Genomic DNA, 17,255 nt, shown 5'->3' on the forward strand with positions numbered 1-17,255 from the left:
CAGGGGCTGCCCCCACAGCCACAGTTTGAGAACTACTTATCCCAGCAGGGCCCTGGGAACAACATATGACTGCAGGATTGTGTAGAGCAACTTTAGGTATCACAGCCCCCGGTTCTCCCCAGTGACACTGGACAGTCCCCTTCAGTGATGTGCCAGAGCCTGGGCACTGATGGGTTTGTTCCATTTGCATGAACTTAGCACTGGTGGAAGCCGCTGGGTTGAGAGCCCTGGGGATTCATCGTCGCGGTCTGGACCTTGGATTTGAAGTCCCAGCTGAAAGATGACCACATGGTAAACCTCAAAGATTGCGCTGAATACACCCAGGGAAGGGCTGAGCCGGCACTGCCAACTCAGCCACTGGTCCCAGGCAGCCTACAGATTACAAACCTGCTGATTAAAGCCGTGAGCCAGGCCCTCGATGGAGCCTGCTGCACTGAGCAGGGATGGCCAAGGGAATCCACCAACGCTCCTCCCAGACCAGCCAGGAGGAGCCACTGCAGAGCGATGCCGGGGCTCTCCCCCCATGCTGGGCCAGCTATGCATGCCAGTCTCAGGCATCAAACCTTGGCACAGCAGGGCAGACCACTAACTGTGCACCCAGTGCGGGGTGATAACGATATCCTCATCCCTTTCGGGTCACATGATTGCAAGTGACAGGATGAGAAACAAATCCCCAGGCTGGGGGCCCGGAAAGTCCAAGAAGTGCAGAGACTGCTTTGGGAGTCTTCTTTGGGGGTGTTCGATGACCGATGGAGTGCAAAGGGTTAAACTCCTCTTCCCTCTCTCTCCCCACTCATCAAGGACCTGATCCAGGCTTTCTGCTGACTTCCACTGTGTGACTGGGGACGACCCCAGAAGGGGGCTTGTGCAATTGACGTGGTTTGGCGGCACCAACGCTGCCAGCTTTGAAGCCAAGCCATGGCTCATGTGCTGGGCCTCTCCAGAGCACTGTGTGGTGCCTGTTCACCCTCCACGGGGGAGGTCAGAGCCCACAAGGCTCAGCTCCCCCAAGGGAATCTCACGAGCGTCAGAGCATCAGCCCCCAGACCGGAGCTTCCCGTTCTCCCAAGTCCTCACCTTCTCGCTGCTGCTGCTGCAGGATGGGATGTGGCTGGGGGATGGTCTGGGCTATCGGGGTGATGGTCGTGGTCGGATACATGGCTGTGGTCAACGAGACGTAACAAACCAGTTATCCAACGGAACGTGAACACAAGGGAAGTCTAGGGGAGGGCCGTGAAAGGGGACAGGTACCTGCATACTGCTGAACCCCGGTAAAGGCTGGGTGCAAGGTCTCTGCCACCGAGGGGCTCTGAGCTGGAGCGAGGGAGAGAAAGAGAAAGGAATGAAAAGGGAATCCTGGGAGAGCTACATATGCGCTCCCTGACTCTGCCGCAAGCCCAAGGGACCCAGAGCTGCTGCCAGGAGCTATGAGAAACTCCTTGTTTGGGAAGCCAGGGAAGGTTACTAGTTCTGGCTCCCCGAGGTCTCTGGCTTGTGACGTGTGGCTAAGCCCGGACACAGAGAGGGTGAGAGAGAGAGACCTAGAACAAGCAGGGATGGGTAGCGGGGGGAGAGAGAACACATAACGGAACAAGAGCCACAGCATTTCATTGGGGAGATGGTGGAGTTGATCGGATCATCTGGCCGTACGAGCCAGGAAGATGGCAATCAAAGGTCCTCCCCTTCCACCGTACCTGGGTAGGGCACAAGGCCGTTGGCGTAAACTGTCTCCAAGGTGGGGTGGCTACTTGGGAAAGGCACCACCCCAGTGAACCCGTTTGTGATTGGCGCTACCAGCCCTGGAACTGCAGCTGTGCCCAGGAGAGGAGGTGAGTGTAACCCTGAGGGAAAAGGCAAACAAATCCCACATTAGCTTGGCCTCCACAACCCACCAATGACTCTGCACAGCGATTCATTATCCTCTTCCGGCTGGCACTGCTGCAAAGAAGCTCACAGCCCTAGAACCACCGGACCAGGAGAGACCTTGAGAGGTCTCCCAGTCCCCTGCTGGAGCCTCAGCTGCACTAGACAGGGCAGTGCCATGGGGAATAGGTACACAATGCCACAGGCCTAAATAGCATTGGTAGGGCACTGCTGTAAAGAAGCTCGCAGCCCTGGAGCTCTGCAAGCCAGGCATAGGCTACTGCTCTGTTGCCTAGCCCAATGGGGCACCGTTCTTGGTTGTTACCTAAACACTACGTGGGTAAATAATAATAATAGTAACTCTGCTCTACTCAGAGCTGAGTGTGATGGGCACCTACCTGAGGTTGGGGCAATAGGGGTGGCTGGTAGCCCGTTTAGACTGACCGCGCCGATCTGCTGGATATGGCATGGGGAAAAGGTGACGCCTGGACTCAGGTAGCTGCCATGAGACGTGGAGAGAACCGTTGTCTGCTGCTGCATCAGCTGTGAAATGAAGCAAAGAGATGTCCTTTCAGCCTTGGTGCCAGGGTCCTTGGTGCTAGTAAGTTACTCAGCCCCGGGCTCCAGGGCCAGACCCCGACCCGTTCACACAGCGCCCACATGCTAACCCCACCCCAGCTACTAACTCAGCCACAGGATCTGATAGGCAGGTTTCATCTCCCACCAGCCACGAGGGGGCGCCAGATTCCAACAATCCACCCCAAATTCTCGAGCTCAGAGGGTTGCTAAGGGTGGGAGCAGCCTGGCTGGCGAGGCCCTCCCTTGCGATGGGGCGAGGAGCAGCAAAGGGAGCACTGGCCATCCTTGCACCCCGGATACTCACCTGGGCGACGGCTCCTGCAGGGACAGCTCCAGGCCAGCAAGGCACCACAAACACAACCTCGCAGCCAAACCCCTCTGAGCTTCAACCCCAAATTGGCACCAGTGGATTTGTTCGTGGGTCTGATTCAACAGAGGAAGGAGCCGATTCCCTGCAGCTGGGCTGGGACGTGGCCGGACAAGCTCCTGGGAAGAGCCGCTCCGAAGAGGTTTATGTCAATGTCTGACCCAAACCCTGGCCTCGACTGAGCTCCCAAACTTCAGTCTCAGCCAGACCCAGCTCATAACAACGCCCCCATCACCGCCCCAGCCCATCTCTCTAGTACTGTAACAAATCCACGGCCTCCTGGGCCATTTCTGGGCTGCACACCATGACCCCTCATGGCAGCAGCAAGGCTAGAACTTGAGGATCCTCCTGTTCTGAAAACATGGGTTCCTAGAGTTTGAGCTAAAGGAGAATCACTGTTAGCAGTATGGGGTCAATGACACACAGTTGAAAAGCTCTGATTCTGTTCCACAAAGGGCAGCGGTACCGCATACATATTCGCCAGCTCATTACAAGAGAAGCCCACAGGCACTTCGATGCGTTGTGGCAACAGAACTGCCTCCACCCCATGCTCCTCCTCCCAACCTTGTCTTCTACTCATGAAGGGAGACCTTATAAATGAACCAGACAAGTTAGAGATACTAAAGGACTAGTAAGGCATTTCCTCCCAGCCCTCTCCCACCAGTGGACCAGTGCAAGACTGCTCTCTAGGAAGTATTCCTTAGTGTAGGGTCCAGTATGGTTTTCAATAGCTCAAAGGATGGGAATTCCACTAGGCAGCTCTGTGTGATCGCTCCCCTCACACCCTGCCCATTGCCAGGAGCTGGCTGTTATACATTGGTATTTTTCTCAGACACATGCAATCCCTTTTAGACTCCACACTAACACCACACAGTACTCGCTGGTGCTAAGATCACATCACAGACTTTGCCATACAAAATCAGAGCAATTTTGCCTCCAGAAGCAGCCTCCACCTGGTGCCTCAGAGGAAGGCAAACCGCCTTGCCCTGATAATGCACCTGGATAACTAGGCAGTGATGCACATTGGGGGAGGGGAGGGGGAGGAAGGGAAAATTCTTCCTGACCCCAGCGGCCTACAACCAGCATCTGTTGATGCTCTGAAGCATGAGATTTGATTACGTAGATCTTAGCGCAAATAGCTGCAAAAGTTATTAATGACCACCAAATTATCCAGCCCCTTTATAACCCTGTGATAGCAACGGACACCATCGTTTCGCACAGGCAAGAATGACAGTGAGTAAATTGTGTGACATTTGCAGGGAGGAAGACCTTTTTGTGAGGATCCAAGGTGCCCAGGCTGGGTGCTAATGAGCCAGAGAGAACCCCAAGGTCTGTCTGTGTCCAGAAGCCTCAATAGAGAATCCCCTTATATGCACTCCCCTCCTGTCTCTTCTCAACTCTAATGGATACTGCATCAAATTAACTCACCCCTTAATAAGACTGAGCATATACAGGGCCTTTGCAACCAATGTGGCCCAGAGATCAGCAAACACAGGGGACCGAAGCAGTGAGTTCTAGAGTCAAGGGACTGGTAGCTCCTAGACAGATAAATCTAGCTTGGGCACTTCATCCAATCACTGCTGTTGAGTCAAAATAGGAGTTGGCAAAGTTGTGGCGTTAATGTCTCTTTATGGTGGCACGAGCAAGGCATGCTGGAGCAGTTTTCAGCTCAGCAGGGCAGCAGTGGGATGGGTGGGAGAATCATGGAATCACAGACATGTTGGGCTGGAAGGGACCTCGAGGGTCATCTAACCCAGCCCCTGTGCTCAGGTTGGACCAAGTAAACCTAGCTTTGTAGCTCCCATGAGATCTACGGAGGGTGGAAGGGGAATCAATAAAGTGTTTTGGCTTCTGGGCAGAAAATTCTCTTCCCTGAAGGTGCCTGCACCCCGCAGTGGGAGTCACATCACCCGTGTCGCTTATCCGTGCAGGGCGCAGTATTAGTGGGAAAGAGGGTGTCATTTGATTGCCACACCCTCCCACCCCAAAGGGAATGCCACAGGTGAGGAGAGCGAACTCCTGCACCATGGCTACCACCCCAGGACCTCTGTGCAGATCCCTTGACATGCTAATGGAAAGACCACCGAGCCGCTGTCTGGAACGCCACATGGACACTCCCTGGAAGAAGCTGCTTGTCTGCCTATGAGTCTGGGTTGTCACTATTCCCACACGTGTGGTTCTTCCAGTGGCTCCCACTTCTAAGCAAAGCAGGGATAAGCCTTGTGGTTACTGGACTGGGAGACCTCCTAGGCCAGGCAAGTCAGGGTTGGGAGTGTCGTGGCTATCTCAGTAGGTAGAACAAGAGAGGGTATCAAACCAATACCCCAGGTTGGTGCTATGTGGCGCTGCTGTCTTTGGGAGGCGATGTTAAGCCAAAGTCTTAACCACTCATGGTCCTTACGCAGGGTCACAACTGTTTTCCTTCTCTGCCCTATGTAGGGGATTCCCATCCCCATTGTTCTAACCCGTCTGATCGCTTCGGCCCAGAGACCCAGCGAGTCACAAGCTGGCAACAGACTGCCAGCGTATTATGGAGCAAACAGATCAAAAGAGGTTCCCTTGGGATCATGCAGTGCCCCCATCACTTGCCGCACTGATACATTCTAATAACGGCGTCCACTTGGCCAGGGGCAGCTGCAAGTGTCAAGTCTTCCACATCAGGGCTGCCCTGGAAAAACCTGTAGCCATTCCAGAGATCAGCCGAGCTCTAACTCAGCACAAGCCCTGCCACTTGAGGCTGCCCACTGGATTAACATTCGGAATACTTCTACAAGGACCCTGCTAGCAAATCCCTCCCCACTACCACCCCTTCCGCATACGATGCGGGGTGCTTCAAAGGGTGACCACTGCAGAGACTCGCGACACCCTGATGCAGTGAGGGCGAGAACAGGCCAGGACCCAAACCTCCAGAGAGAGGAAAAGCCAAAGATCAGGACAAGCCTAAGGTCCAAGGCAAGCAGCAATCCAAGATTAAAGGCCCAGGGCTGGGCCACAGTCAAAGAGAAGAGAAAGGGGAAGGATGAGTGTAAAGCCAAAGGGAAGGAAAGCAGGCCAAGCCAAGAGTCAAGGAGGAAAAGGCCAGGAATGAAGTCAAGGAGAAGGAGTGGGAGGCAGGGCCAGTCAAGAGTGAAAGAGAAGATGAAGGCCAAGACTAAAGTCAAAGACCTCTCACACCATGACCTCCCTCCACCCCCGCCCCTGCCTGCCCCACAGCCTAACACACAAACCAGAAACTAGCATGGACAAAAGCCCCACTGCGCCAATGCTGGCCCCTTGGCTAGGATCTTGTTACAGCTAAACTAGAACAAGGGTGGCCAGTAGTTGGATGGGGGAGCTTGAAGCAAACTCTAGGGTGCTGGAGAAGGCGATGCTGGTAGCTCAGGACAAGGCACTGTCCCGTCCAGGTCCTTACTGAACCCGTGTCCCAGCAGCAGGGTGCTGGTGAGAGGAGGAGGAGTCGTCATTTGAATGGCACGTAACACCAAGGTCGTTATAGGTCCTGCAATCGTTTTCCATGAGAATCGTCCATGAGCCAATCCTGGCCAAGGCCCAGCTCACTCACGTGCTGGCTCCCTGAACTCCCCACTGCAGATCCAGTTTGACACGGATGGTGTTCTTCCTCGCATCCTGCCCCGCCTCCTTGGGCGCCCCATTCAACGGCTGCCGTATTCCCGGGCACAGGTGGCTGCGTTTGGGGGAGGGGGAGGAGTGAGTCCCACGCGGGTACAATTTGGGATCCTTTGACATGAGATCCACGTAAACGACTGACATCAATTGGGGTTAGGTCTAGGCAGCTTTTCCTCCCTCCAAACTCAGACAGTGTTCTTCCCTCGTGTGCATGGCAGGGAGGGATCCATGGGTCAAAGGAGACTGAATGAAGGTTGCACCTAAGTCCAAAGTGAAAGGGGCACCCGTGGGTACAAACTCTCTCACTCCGCTCCCAAGTGGGCAGTCAGAAGGATGACTCTACCCTGGGATTCAGGAGGCCTGGGTTAAATTTTTTGCTCCAGCGTAGCCTTGAGCAAGTCACGGAGGGGACATCTACACTGCAGTAGAAGACCTGGGTCAGCTGACTCAGGCTCATGGGACTCGGGCTGCAGGGCAGGGTGGACATTTGGGCTTGGATTTGAAACCCCACGGGGGGGCTGGGTTCCAGAGCCCAGGCTCCAACCTAAGACCAAACATCTGCACTGCAATTTGTAGTCCGGCAGCCCAAACTCCACAAGCCTCAGTCAATTGTGCCGGGCTCTGAGACGTGGCGCTGTGGGTTTTTTATGACAGTGGAGACATATGTAGTCTCTCTGGGCCTTTCTATCTTACATGAGGTGGTCAGCTGACCTGAAGATGAAAATAACCAACCAGAGTTGGATGCTTCACAGGAAGGTAGGATTTGCATCATCAGATGGGACCATTGGTCCCTCAGGCTTCAAATCCTGCCTCTGAGAATGGCCCAGATCCCACTGAAAATAACAGTACCGCCATCACGCAGCTCTTGGACAACAGCCTTTTGCTCTGGTAGCCCTGGTCTGCAGCCAAAGACCTGAGACCCCGTACAGTATTAGGTCTTGAGTCTGAAAACATCCACTCAATGTGCAGTGGCAATCACAAAAGCGAACAGCATGCTGGGAATCATTAAGAAAGATATAGACAGTAGGACAAAAAATATCATGTTGCCTCTATATAAATCAATGGTACACCCACATCTTGAATTCTGCATGCAGATGTGGTCGTCCCATCTCAAAAAAGAGGTATTGGAATTGGAAAAGGTTCAGAAAAGGACAACAAAAATTATTAGGGGTATAGAACGGCTTCTGTATGAGGAGAGATTAATAAGACTGGGACTTTTCAGCTTGGAAAAGAGACGGCTCAGGGGAGATATGATTGAGGTCTATAAAATCATGACTGGTGTAGAGAAAGTAGATGAGGAAGTGTTGTTTACTACTTCTCATAACACAAGAACTAGGGGTCACTAAATGAAATTAATAGGCAGCAGGTTTAAAACAAACAAAAGGAAGTATTTCTTCACCCAATGCACAGTCAACCTGTGGAACTCCTTGCCAGAGGATGTTGTGAAGGCCAAGACCATAACAGGGTTCAAAAAAGAACTAGATAAGTTCATGGAGGATAGGTCCATCAATGACTATTAGCCAGGATGGGCAGGAATGGTGTCCCTAGCCTCTGTTTGCCAGAAGCTGGGAATGAGAGACAGGGGATGGATTACTTGATGATTATCTGTTCTGTTCATTCCCTCTGGGGCACCTGGCCCTGGCCACTGTTGGAAGACAGGATACTGGGCTAGACTGACCCTTCGTCTGACCCCGTAGGGCTGTTCTTATGTTCTTATGAGTCTATCCCAGGCACAACCAGCAAGGAGAGAAATATAGCAGAGCCAGGTATGTGCTCCTCAATCTGAGGACTCTCCTAGTCATGTTAGGCCACGTGATCACGCCAGCAAAGAGAGAAACACTCCAGATCCAACTGTGTTGGACTAGATGCTAGGATTTTCCTGAGCACTGCAGCAAAAGCTAAGAGAGAAACCCGCGAAGACCCGGATTGCTAGGACTCACAATGCACTGGGGCACAATCATTCCCAAGGGCTAAGAGAGCAATACACCCAACCCAGGGACACTACCGGATACTAGAGAAATACATCACAACTCGAAGACTGCATATCCAGGGGACAAGTCCCAGGCATCCAAACAGCCCCGCAAACCTAGGGAATGTCTACACTGCAACCCCGGGGTGTGATTGCAGCTTGAGCTGACTTCTCCAGGATAAGATTTAATCTAGCTAGGCTGGGTCCCGGAGCAGTGAAGCGACAGCACGCCCGTCAGCGCGGGGTAGCCTGGAACTGCAGCATAGACAGACCCTACGAGAGAACTACACCAGGGCACGCTTGGACTGTCTCTCAGGACTCCCAGACACTTCAACCGGTCCACTAGCTGCAGCCAGCACCGTACCGAAGCAACACGTCTCCGCTCAGAAATGAGACCAGACCTCTCCCGGGGGCCCGTCGGCCAACCAGTCACACCCACTAGGAGAAACGCACCAGGGCTGGATTGTGTGTCTCTCTCAGGCCCTGCAGCACACCTAGCACGACAGGCTAGGAAGGGAACCCAGGAGACCACAGCTGACCGCTCCGGGAGCTGGTTGGTCTCCGCCAGCCCTGGTCTCCGTCGTGTCACGCCACGGCGATAGGGCCCCGCGATACTCACAGCCTGCGCGTACGCGCTGTATGGGCTGAACGGCAAGGTGAGAGACGGAGTGAAAATCCCCAGCTGCCCCACCATTTGCTGCATCCGACGTAGAGTCCTCTCCTTATCGGTGTCAGCAAACTTCACGACTAGACTGGAGGAGGCACCCTAGGCACAGAGAGAGGAGACAGAGAGAGAGACAGAGACAGAGAGAGAGAGAAGAGCACAGCAGTGAGGGCATCGGGCGGCGTTGGCGGGAGAGGCAGGACAGAGCGGAAGAGAGGAGGAGTGTCAGCAGAGCAGCAAATGTCAGAGTGAAAGGCTCAGGCTGAGATCTGAACCCAAGAGCTAGGGGGAGCCCTGCCCAGACACACAAGCTGGTGGACACAGCTACAGACATGCACACAAGAAAACACAGTGGCTGCAGGAGGGGTGTACAAGGGCGCCCAGCTGCAGGTGCAGCGCTGAGCATCCGGCTGTCCTCACACCTACACGACACACGGCCGCAGGCACTGGCAGTGAGGTGACAGGAAGGCACCGGTACAGCACTGACGTACAAGGCACATACACACAACTGTGTATGCAGGCAAGTAAGTGACACATGCATCCTAGAATAGCAATGCAAAGTCCCACAATACCCGGGGTGACACGGAGAGAGAATGCACAACTTTACGGCAGCCATCGCTCCGGCACTCAGGACAGATGTTGCTTCCCACCCCCAAGCATGTACAAAGCATGTACACCCATGCACACCACACCCCAGAATACTCACAGTCACACCCACTCTGGACACAATCGCACACTCCTTTCTACACCCCTCCCCCCACCCCCGGGTGACGGAAAGGCAGACAACAGGGCAAGCACACCGCCATATGTAGAGGTAGGTAGATACAGATGTACTCTGTCCCCGGGCACCCCTAATCACACCAACCCCAAACCAATCACAGATACACAATTGCAAACTCTAACATCCGGGTAACGAGGCGGCACATCGGGTCACACACAGCCACATGCCTATAGGAGCCCAAATACACACACACGCCCTGCCCTGTCTGCTCACAGTCAGACCTACCGCGGCAAACACGCACCACGACCGCCACCCCTGCCTAAGATAGTCAGGATGACGGGATGCACTGGGCACACACAACTGAACGTGTAGGCAGAGCAGTAACACACACTCCCATGCAGTCCCAGCCACACAGGACACAACACACGCACGTGCTTGTTGCTCTGCTGCGCGGTGATGGGGGTTCCCAGCCACAGATGGATGGGGAGTGGTCACTTGAACAGAGATGGGGAGCAGGGGGTGTGACGGGTACCTTGGACTCATACTCACAGGCATCGTCTGGCTGCCGTGCAGTGCGTGGATTGCTGCTTGAGCCTCTGTGTGAGACGAGAACTTTACAAAGGCACAGCCTGGAGAGGGACAGAGAGCAAGGGAGACTGCAGGTGAGAGCAAACCCGCGAGGGAGGCCGGGAGCCAGGCGCCACCTGCGTACTGGGGAGCGGGCCCGAGGCTGGATCTGAACAGTCCCAGAATCTGAGATCCGGATCCTGCTGCTCAGGCTGATCCCTACAAAGCATTCCAGGGCCAGGGCCAGGAGGACAGATGGAAGCAGGCAGGATGGCTTGGCAGGTGCTCCAGCTGATTCAGGCAGACAGCTGGGCACATCAATGTCTGCCGACCCCGGGACTCGCCTCAAGCCATGTTCCCCCTCTCCAAAGCAGGCCTCTCCTCCTGCCTGCCACCCTCCGTCTTTGGCAGGGAAACAGCCCTGACATACAGACCCGCCCAGCTCAGGGGTTGAGTTGGGCACACCCCAGCGCGCAGAGACAGCAGGGCAGAGTCCTACCTGTGGAGCAGGCATGACAGACAGAGGAGGCTCGCACCTTTACTGTTGCCATCAGGTCCCCGGAGCACGGTACATTCGTCAATGACCCCAAATGGTTCAAAGAGCCGGAGCACGTCATCCTCAGACTGCTGCTTATTTAACATCCCCACAAACAGCTTCCTGTCCCCTAGGGGCAAACACAGAAACATCAACCTTCTGTGAGTCTCGCGGCTCCGAGGACAAGGGCACGGGGCATCTGGCCTTGGGCATGTACCACACGGGCAGGTAAGTTACTTTCTTTGGGCCACAATTCATCCCGGACATCAATCCAATGAGGTTCCTGTTACACCAAGCAGGGATCCAGTCCCCTAAGGGTTAATAACTCTTTGCGTTTCCTTAGCTCCTTCCATCGGAGGATCTCAAAGCACACTGCGGATGTTAAAGAGTGAAACCTCACAGGCCCACCCCCTGCAAGGTACGAATTATCCTCCCCACATGACAGGTGAGGAAACATGATTTGCCCAGCGGGTCTATGGCAGAGGTAGGGAATGGAACCCAGGAGCCCTGACTTCTAGTTTCCTGGCTCTCACGATGAGGGAGGGACTAGCTGTAGCTCCCAGCCCACACAGACTTTAACCACTAGACCCCTCTCCTGCATCTTGAGACAGAAAAAGAACCCAGGTGTCCTGGCTCCCAGTCTCCCGCACTCTAGAAATGTTGCCAAAGGGTTGGCACTCATGCCAGGAAGATGGGGGGGGGCAGAGGGAGTATGAAGATCCCCTCCCCTCCCTCCCTCCCACTGTCCACAGGGCATGGCTTGAGAGCTTAGCACACTCTGGCCCAGGGCGGATGAAAGGCACATGGCTACATTCACGTTAGGCAGCTAGTCGCTTTAGATTATTTAATTGTAAGGGAAAAGCTCAATTCAAGTTTACTCTGGGAGAGTGTATGTGGATGTGGGGGGAGCAGAAGTGATGACAACAACGGGGTGCCTTCTTCCTGCTCCCACCCCGCCCTACTCCCTTCTCCATCACCCCCCACAAAACGGCCCCCGATCCGGCCCGAAGTCCAGGCGCCGATGTTAACGTCTTACAGCCGGGTGTCATTAGGCCGGCGAGAAACATGGCATCTGGTTGCGTTGGCAGCGTGGAGCTCTGGTCTCTGGATCACACCAGCTGGTTACTCACAGGGCCTGACCCCAGAGATGATCCTGACCCCCATCCCGCAGAGGGGTCGTGTCACCGAAACGGCTAAATACGGCCCCTGGAACATGCATAGGAGAAACGCCCCGCAGGGAATGACTGTGTCAGGATGAGGTTTAGGAGGAGCAGCGAGGGAGGGTTCCTTATTGTTAGTGACAGGATCAGAGGGGCTGGCTTCAAACCAAACCAATTGAATGTGACGTGTGTCAGGGAAAATAGCGAGGAGGCTGCTATCTGCTTGAGAGTGCAGTGACCTGAAAAACAACGGGTCTGCAAGCTACAATAGCACAGGGGGGCAAGGGTGGGGGAGGCTTTCACGCTGTGGGCAGCACCCACCGGCTTAGAAAGTGGCTCCCCATCTAGGTAACCCAGTGCTCTGTTCCCCCCCACCACACACTCATGCGCACACATGGGGACACGTGAGGGGAGGGCCCACACGTGCCGGCACACACTTACACAAGAGCGCATTGGGAGACACATGCGCACACCCATAAATAATGGACGTGACCACACACAGGCTCATGCATGCCCGGCAACATGCGTCGCACGGTGACTCCGCGGATGCTCTCAGAGCCACGTTTCCAGAGAGAGAGACGTGCAGACAGATACGCACTCCTGCCGTACGGAGACAGATGTACAGCTGTGGGCACACAAATGCATTCACTCACACAAACACACAGGTCTCATTCAACGTCAAGGTATTTTCATGGGACAAGCTGCCCTCTGATCAACTTGATTGAAAGGGTTAAAAGTCACGGGTCTGGCTCTTGATTTCCAACAGGGTGGATGACCAGAGAAGACATTCAACATTGGTGAGGCCTCATCTGGAGTACTGTGTCCAGTTTTGGGCCCCACACTACAAGAAGGATGTGGATAAATTGGAGAGAGTCCAGCGAAGGGCAACAAAAATGATTAGGGGTCTAGAACACATGACTTATGAGGAGAGGCTGAGGGAGCTGGGATTGTTTAGCCTGCAGAAGAGAAGAATGAGGGGGGATTTGATAGCTGCTTTCAACTACCTGAAAGGGGGTTCCAAAGAGGATGGCTCTAGACTGTTTTCAATGGTAGCAGATGACAGAACGAGGAGTAATGGTCTCAAGTTGCAGTGGGGGAGGTTTAGATTGGATATTAGGAAAAACTTTTTCACTAAGAGGGTGGTGAAACACTGGAATGCGTTACCTAGGGAGGTGGTAGAATCTCCTTCCTTAGAGGTTTTTAAGGTCAGGCTTGACAAAGCCCTGGCTGGGATGATTTAACTGGGAATTGGTCCTGCTTCGAGCAGGGGGTTGGACTAGATGACCTTCAGGGGTCCCTTCCAACCCTGATATTCTATGATTCTATGATTCTAAGACAGCCCCATTTTTTTTAAGACAAAGGTTCCTGACTAATGCTGTTTGCAACACTCCAGCTTCTTAGATCTGCACGGAGTTTTAAACATTTCCATTTGCTTGTCACCGTTTTACCCTCCTCTCTGCCCTTGGACAATGAAAATAAATGGGACAGTTTCACTTTGGAGTGGCTAGTCAAGTTCATCTTATTGTGAGTATTTATTATTTGTATCACGGCAACTCCTAGCAACCCTAGTCCAGAATCAGGACCCCATGGTGCAAGGTGCTGTACAGCCAACTAAGAAGGAAGACAGCCCCTGCCCCAGACAGCTCACAAGCTAGGTGCTAGTCAGGAAGCAACAGGTGGACAAAACAAACAAGTGGGGTGTTGAGGATGAGGTAATAAAATGAACAGAGTTTAACAAACAATGGAAATGTTCAGGGTCTCATGCACGTGTATTAACGCTGCAGTGTCCGGGTTGCAAACACTGCAGGGCAGATCTTCTTTAAAAACACATCCGTGCTGGATCGACCGGGGGAAAATATCAGGGAAATATTTCTATTGATCTGAGACACTATAAAAAGTCTGGGTGTAAAACACCTAAACTTTGAGACAAAATTGACCTGCTGGAATCCCTTTCAATACATTCCTCAGACACCCAGTACAGCAGACTACTGACCAGTCCCAATTCCTGCCCACCAAGCTATGCTTCGTGCCCAGAGATGGTCAGAATGGGATGGGGCAGCAACTGGGGAGGAGATTTATATTTTTTTTTTAAATGTGTTAGGTTCATAGATTCCCAGGCCAGAAGGGACCATTGTGATCATCTAGTCTGACACCCCCCGCCCCTCTCCCCCCCGTATAACACGTCCCCCAATACTTCCTGTTGAACGAGAGCAGATCTTCCAGAAAAACATCCAATTGTGATTTAAAAATTGCCGGCGAAGGAGAATTGGGTTGGGATTTGCTTTTGCAAGATGATTGGCCGTTTGGATCTGAATCTAATTTTATCCAAAGTGGGATTCTGTTTGTCCAGGGAGCGGGGAACGAATGGGGAAAGGGAGTGAGGATTTCAGATAAACTGTTCCCTTTTGGGCCTGTCCCATATTTCAATACAAATGCCTGTTGGTTGCAATTGTCCCAGCGAGAATGATCCTGGGCAAAGCGATATTCCTTTGGAACCATGAGGCACTAACTAGCGTTGGACGTGTGTCAAAAGGGAACACCATCAACTTGAAAGCGGTCAGTTTTAAAAATCAATTGCAAGTCGTTTCAGGTTCTCCACCAGCCCCTTGAGCCCCCTGGATATTTTGTTATGTTTTCACTATCACAATTTCCTGTTGTTTTCTTTAAATAAATGTTCCTCTTTCTCTTGTCACTGCAGAAAAGTCCCACACAAACAACACCGAATGTTTCCCTCTCTCTCAATTTTATCACAAGTCTTGCAATATTTGCTGGGGGCATTTCTGAAATCTCCATCTCTTGGAGTCCTGTGGTTATGTGTGAATCTTGCTTTCATTTTTTTTTTTAATGTAAGCTTCTATCCCTCCTAGTTGTGGCATAAAGCTTGAAAACATGAACCCTTAAAGACCCAAACATCAGAAAGCAAATAAAACAATCTCAACTTCTTTTTTTTTTTTTTTGGAGCCTAACTTATGAATGCTGGGAATTGGCAATATTGCAACAGGGGAAACTGACAAAGGACGATACATGGGAAATTTTATAGTAATTTTCACTCAGTGCTGTCCAATACGCAAACTTGGGGAAGGAGAGAGAAATAAATATTTTCCCCCTTTAATCCTTTTCTGTTAACAATGGTAGGTTAACAACATGGAAGACTTTTATTTCGATGCCGTCGCTTTAATTAAAAATATTTTAATGATTAAAGCAAACCTCTCACTCCCCCTTGCTGCCCAACGCCCAGCCCCAAAGTCGCAGCTAATGTTCGTGATTGCATTTTCCTGGTAAAAGCTGCAGCTCGTTCCCCAAACTCCTCACCTGGCTCCTAGTCCCTTCCTATTATGGGGGCGTCAGCAAGCACTTTGAAGCTGAGCATCAGTGGCTGAGCTTGCACCGCCCACAGTTCTACAGCTGGCCAAGCCACCAGGAGCCCCTGGCATCTTGCAGTGGTTAGAACAGTCCCCTGGATCTGAAGCATTGAGGCTGCTGCATTATTGCCCTGGCCTGTGGAGCTATTGCAAGCCAAGCTGCAGGTCTCCCTCTTTCTCAGCCACATAGGGCTCCCCCCCTCACTTTCTCCACCTTCTTTCCAGCTCTTCTTTTTCACCCTCTGATCAGTAATTTCCCAGGTTGTCCAGCAACCACGAAAATTGTCTCTTATCCCCGACTGTTGGAGTTTGAGTTCCCATGGAAACCCATTCTCGGGCAGGCCGTCGTTCAGGCAGGTTGGGGAAGGGAGGGCACGAGGAGGGGCCTAGCACGGAGTGGATTTCTGATGGAGCGATGATGAGGAACACTGGAGGGTTTTAAGGCTGAACGGTTCAGCCATTAGAGGGAGAAACAGCAGGGGATGCTGCTCCTGTTTAAAACCCAGTGGAATTAGGTCATCTGGCCAAACAGCTGTTGGCGGGGGCGGGGGGGGGAGAAGAGCAAGGATGGCTGTGGGAGAAGGAGGCGACCCCCTTGTGCAGCCCGTTACGGATGGGATGGTTCCCACGATAAATCTCATTGGGAACGCAGGGAGCTTCCTCATCACTAATACAGTGCTAATGGGCTCGGGTGAGCAATCACTATCAGCTCAGAGCAGCAGAGCGTTCGTGGCTCATGGGAAATCAAGCCGGCCCCTTCCGCTGGGCTGGGAGCGGAGGCGGGTGGGGAAGGGGCTGGGAAGTGAAAACCCACAATCCCTGCCTTGCAAAGGACCAGGTGATGGCAGTTGCCAAAGAGGGACCAGGGTGCCCCCTCTCATTCAGGGCCCTCCTCTCAGCTCCTTGCCCCCAGCAGTGGTGGGATTCAGGGGACAGGCCTAATCCCAGGTATCCCCCACAGGCCACGGGGGGCGGCAGTCTCTGAGCCACATGAGGCAGAGAACAGGGCGTTCCTTCCCCAGCTCCATCCGGGTGGTTAATTTACTGCGATGATGGTTTTAAAGCTGCCCCAGGCCTGGCTTTTGTCCTTTTCTTCTTCATCATCATCATCATCATTACTATTATTTTCTAAAATCCCTCAAACTCATGTAAATTGCTGATTATTTTTCCCCTGCTCCGGCCTCCCTGTCTCGGTCCCATTAGCATTTCCCTTCTCCTCTGACCCTCTTTCCCTTTACCGTTTCTTTCCTCTTCCTCTTGCTCCCTTCTTCTCACTCTTCCCATTTTATTCCTTCCCTTTTTCATTTATTTTTTCCTGGTCCTGCAATTTATTCTCTCTTCTCCCCTTCTAGCTCTGCTCTAGCTCATCCTTCGCTCCCAATCTTTCTCATCTCTCCCTAGACAGCGTTCCTTTCCAACTTCCCCAGACAGATTATCAGCAGCTTGATTTCACCCAGCTCAATTTCTCACCCAGCCCCCTTTAACCCCTCCCCAGCCACGCCATTCTGTACAGGTTTTTATGCCGCCCTCATCACCACCGCGGCATTGGAGCACCTTCCAGCAGTGCATTAAGCACCATGACTCACATCTGTCACATGTGGTTTGTTCTCTCTCTCTCATCCTCTCCCCAGGGGGAGAACTGGGTGTGCAGAGGATGGCTTGCTTTAGGGGTGGGGGCGGGGGCAGGGGCAGGGGGTTGTTTTGAAATGCACAGGGTGCTGCTGAATGTCAGAGCAGGCAGGTCAGAGAGGCATGCGGTGCTGGCCACGTGGAGTGCAAGGTGGGGAGGTTTATGATGACCCCTAATTCCTGGGGAATTCATGCCACAGCTTTGGACTGCT

The 17,255-nt window shown here is 53.0% G+C and overlaps 1 protein-coding gene across 3 annotated transcripts in view; it reads right to left on the bottom strand.

The window, feature by feature from the left end:
- The window catches only part of CELF5 (CUGBP Elav-like family member 5), a 57,532-nt gene that overhangs the window by 3,183 nt on the left and 37,094 nt on the right, over positions 1–17,255 (bottom strand). For 2 of the 3 annotated variants that reach the window (XM_073323824.1, XM_073323825.1), the window contains exons 4-10: positions 10,894–11,022; positions 10,340–10,419; positions 9,025–9,171; positions 2,262–2,406; positions 1,695–1,841; positions 1,252–1,314; positions 1,078–1,161 (exon numbers count right to left, since the gene is read on the bottom strand). In XM_073323824.1, the coding sequence (XP_073179925.1) occupies positions 1,078–1,161; positions 1,252–1,314; positions 1,695–1,841; positions 2,262–2,406; positions 9,025–9,171; positions 10,340–10,419; positions 10,894–11,022 (795 nt within the window). The remainder of the gene's footprint in view (positions 1–1,077; positions 1,162–1,251; positions 1,315–1,694; positions 1,842–2,261; positions 2,407–9,024; positions 9,172–10,339; positions 10,420–10,893; positions 11,023–17,255) is intronic. The other variant, XM_073323826.1, reaches the window with a different exon arrangement.

This window comes from Lepidochelys kempii, chromosome 25, assembly GCF_965140265.1.
Source record: "Lepidochelys kempii isolate rLepKem1 chromosome 25, rLepKem1.hap2, whole genome shotgun sequence".
NCBI lineage: Eukaryota > Metazoa > Chordata > Testudines > Cheloniidae > Lepidochelys > Lepidochelys kempii.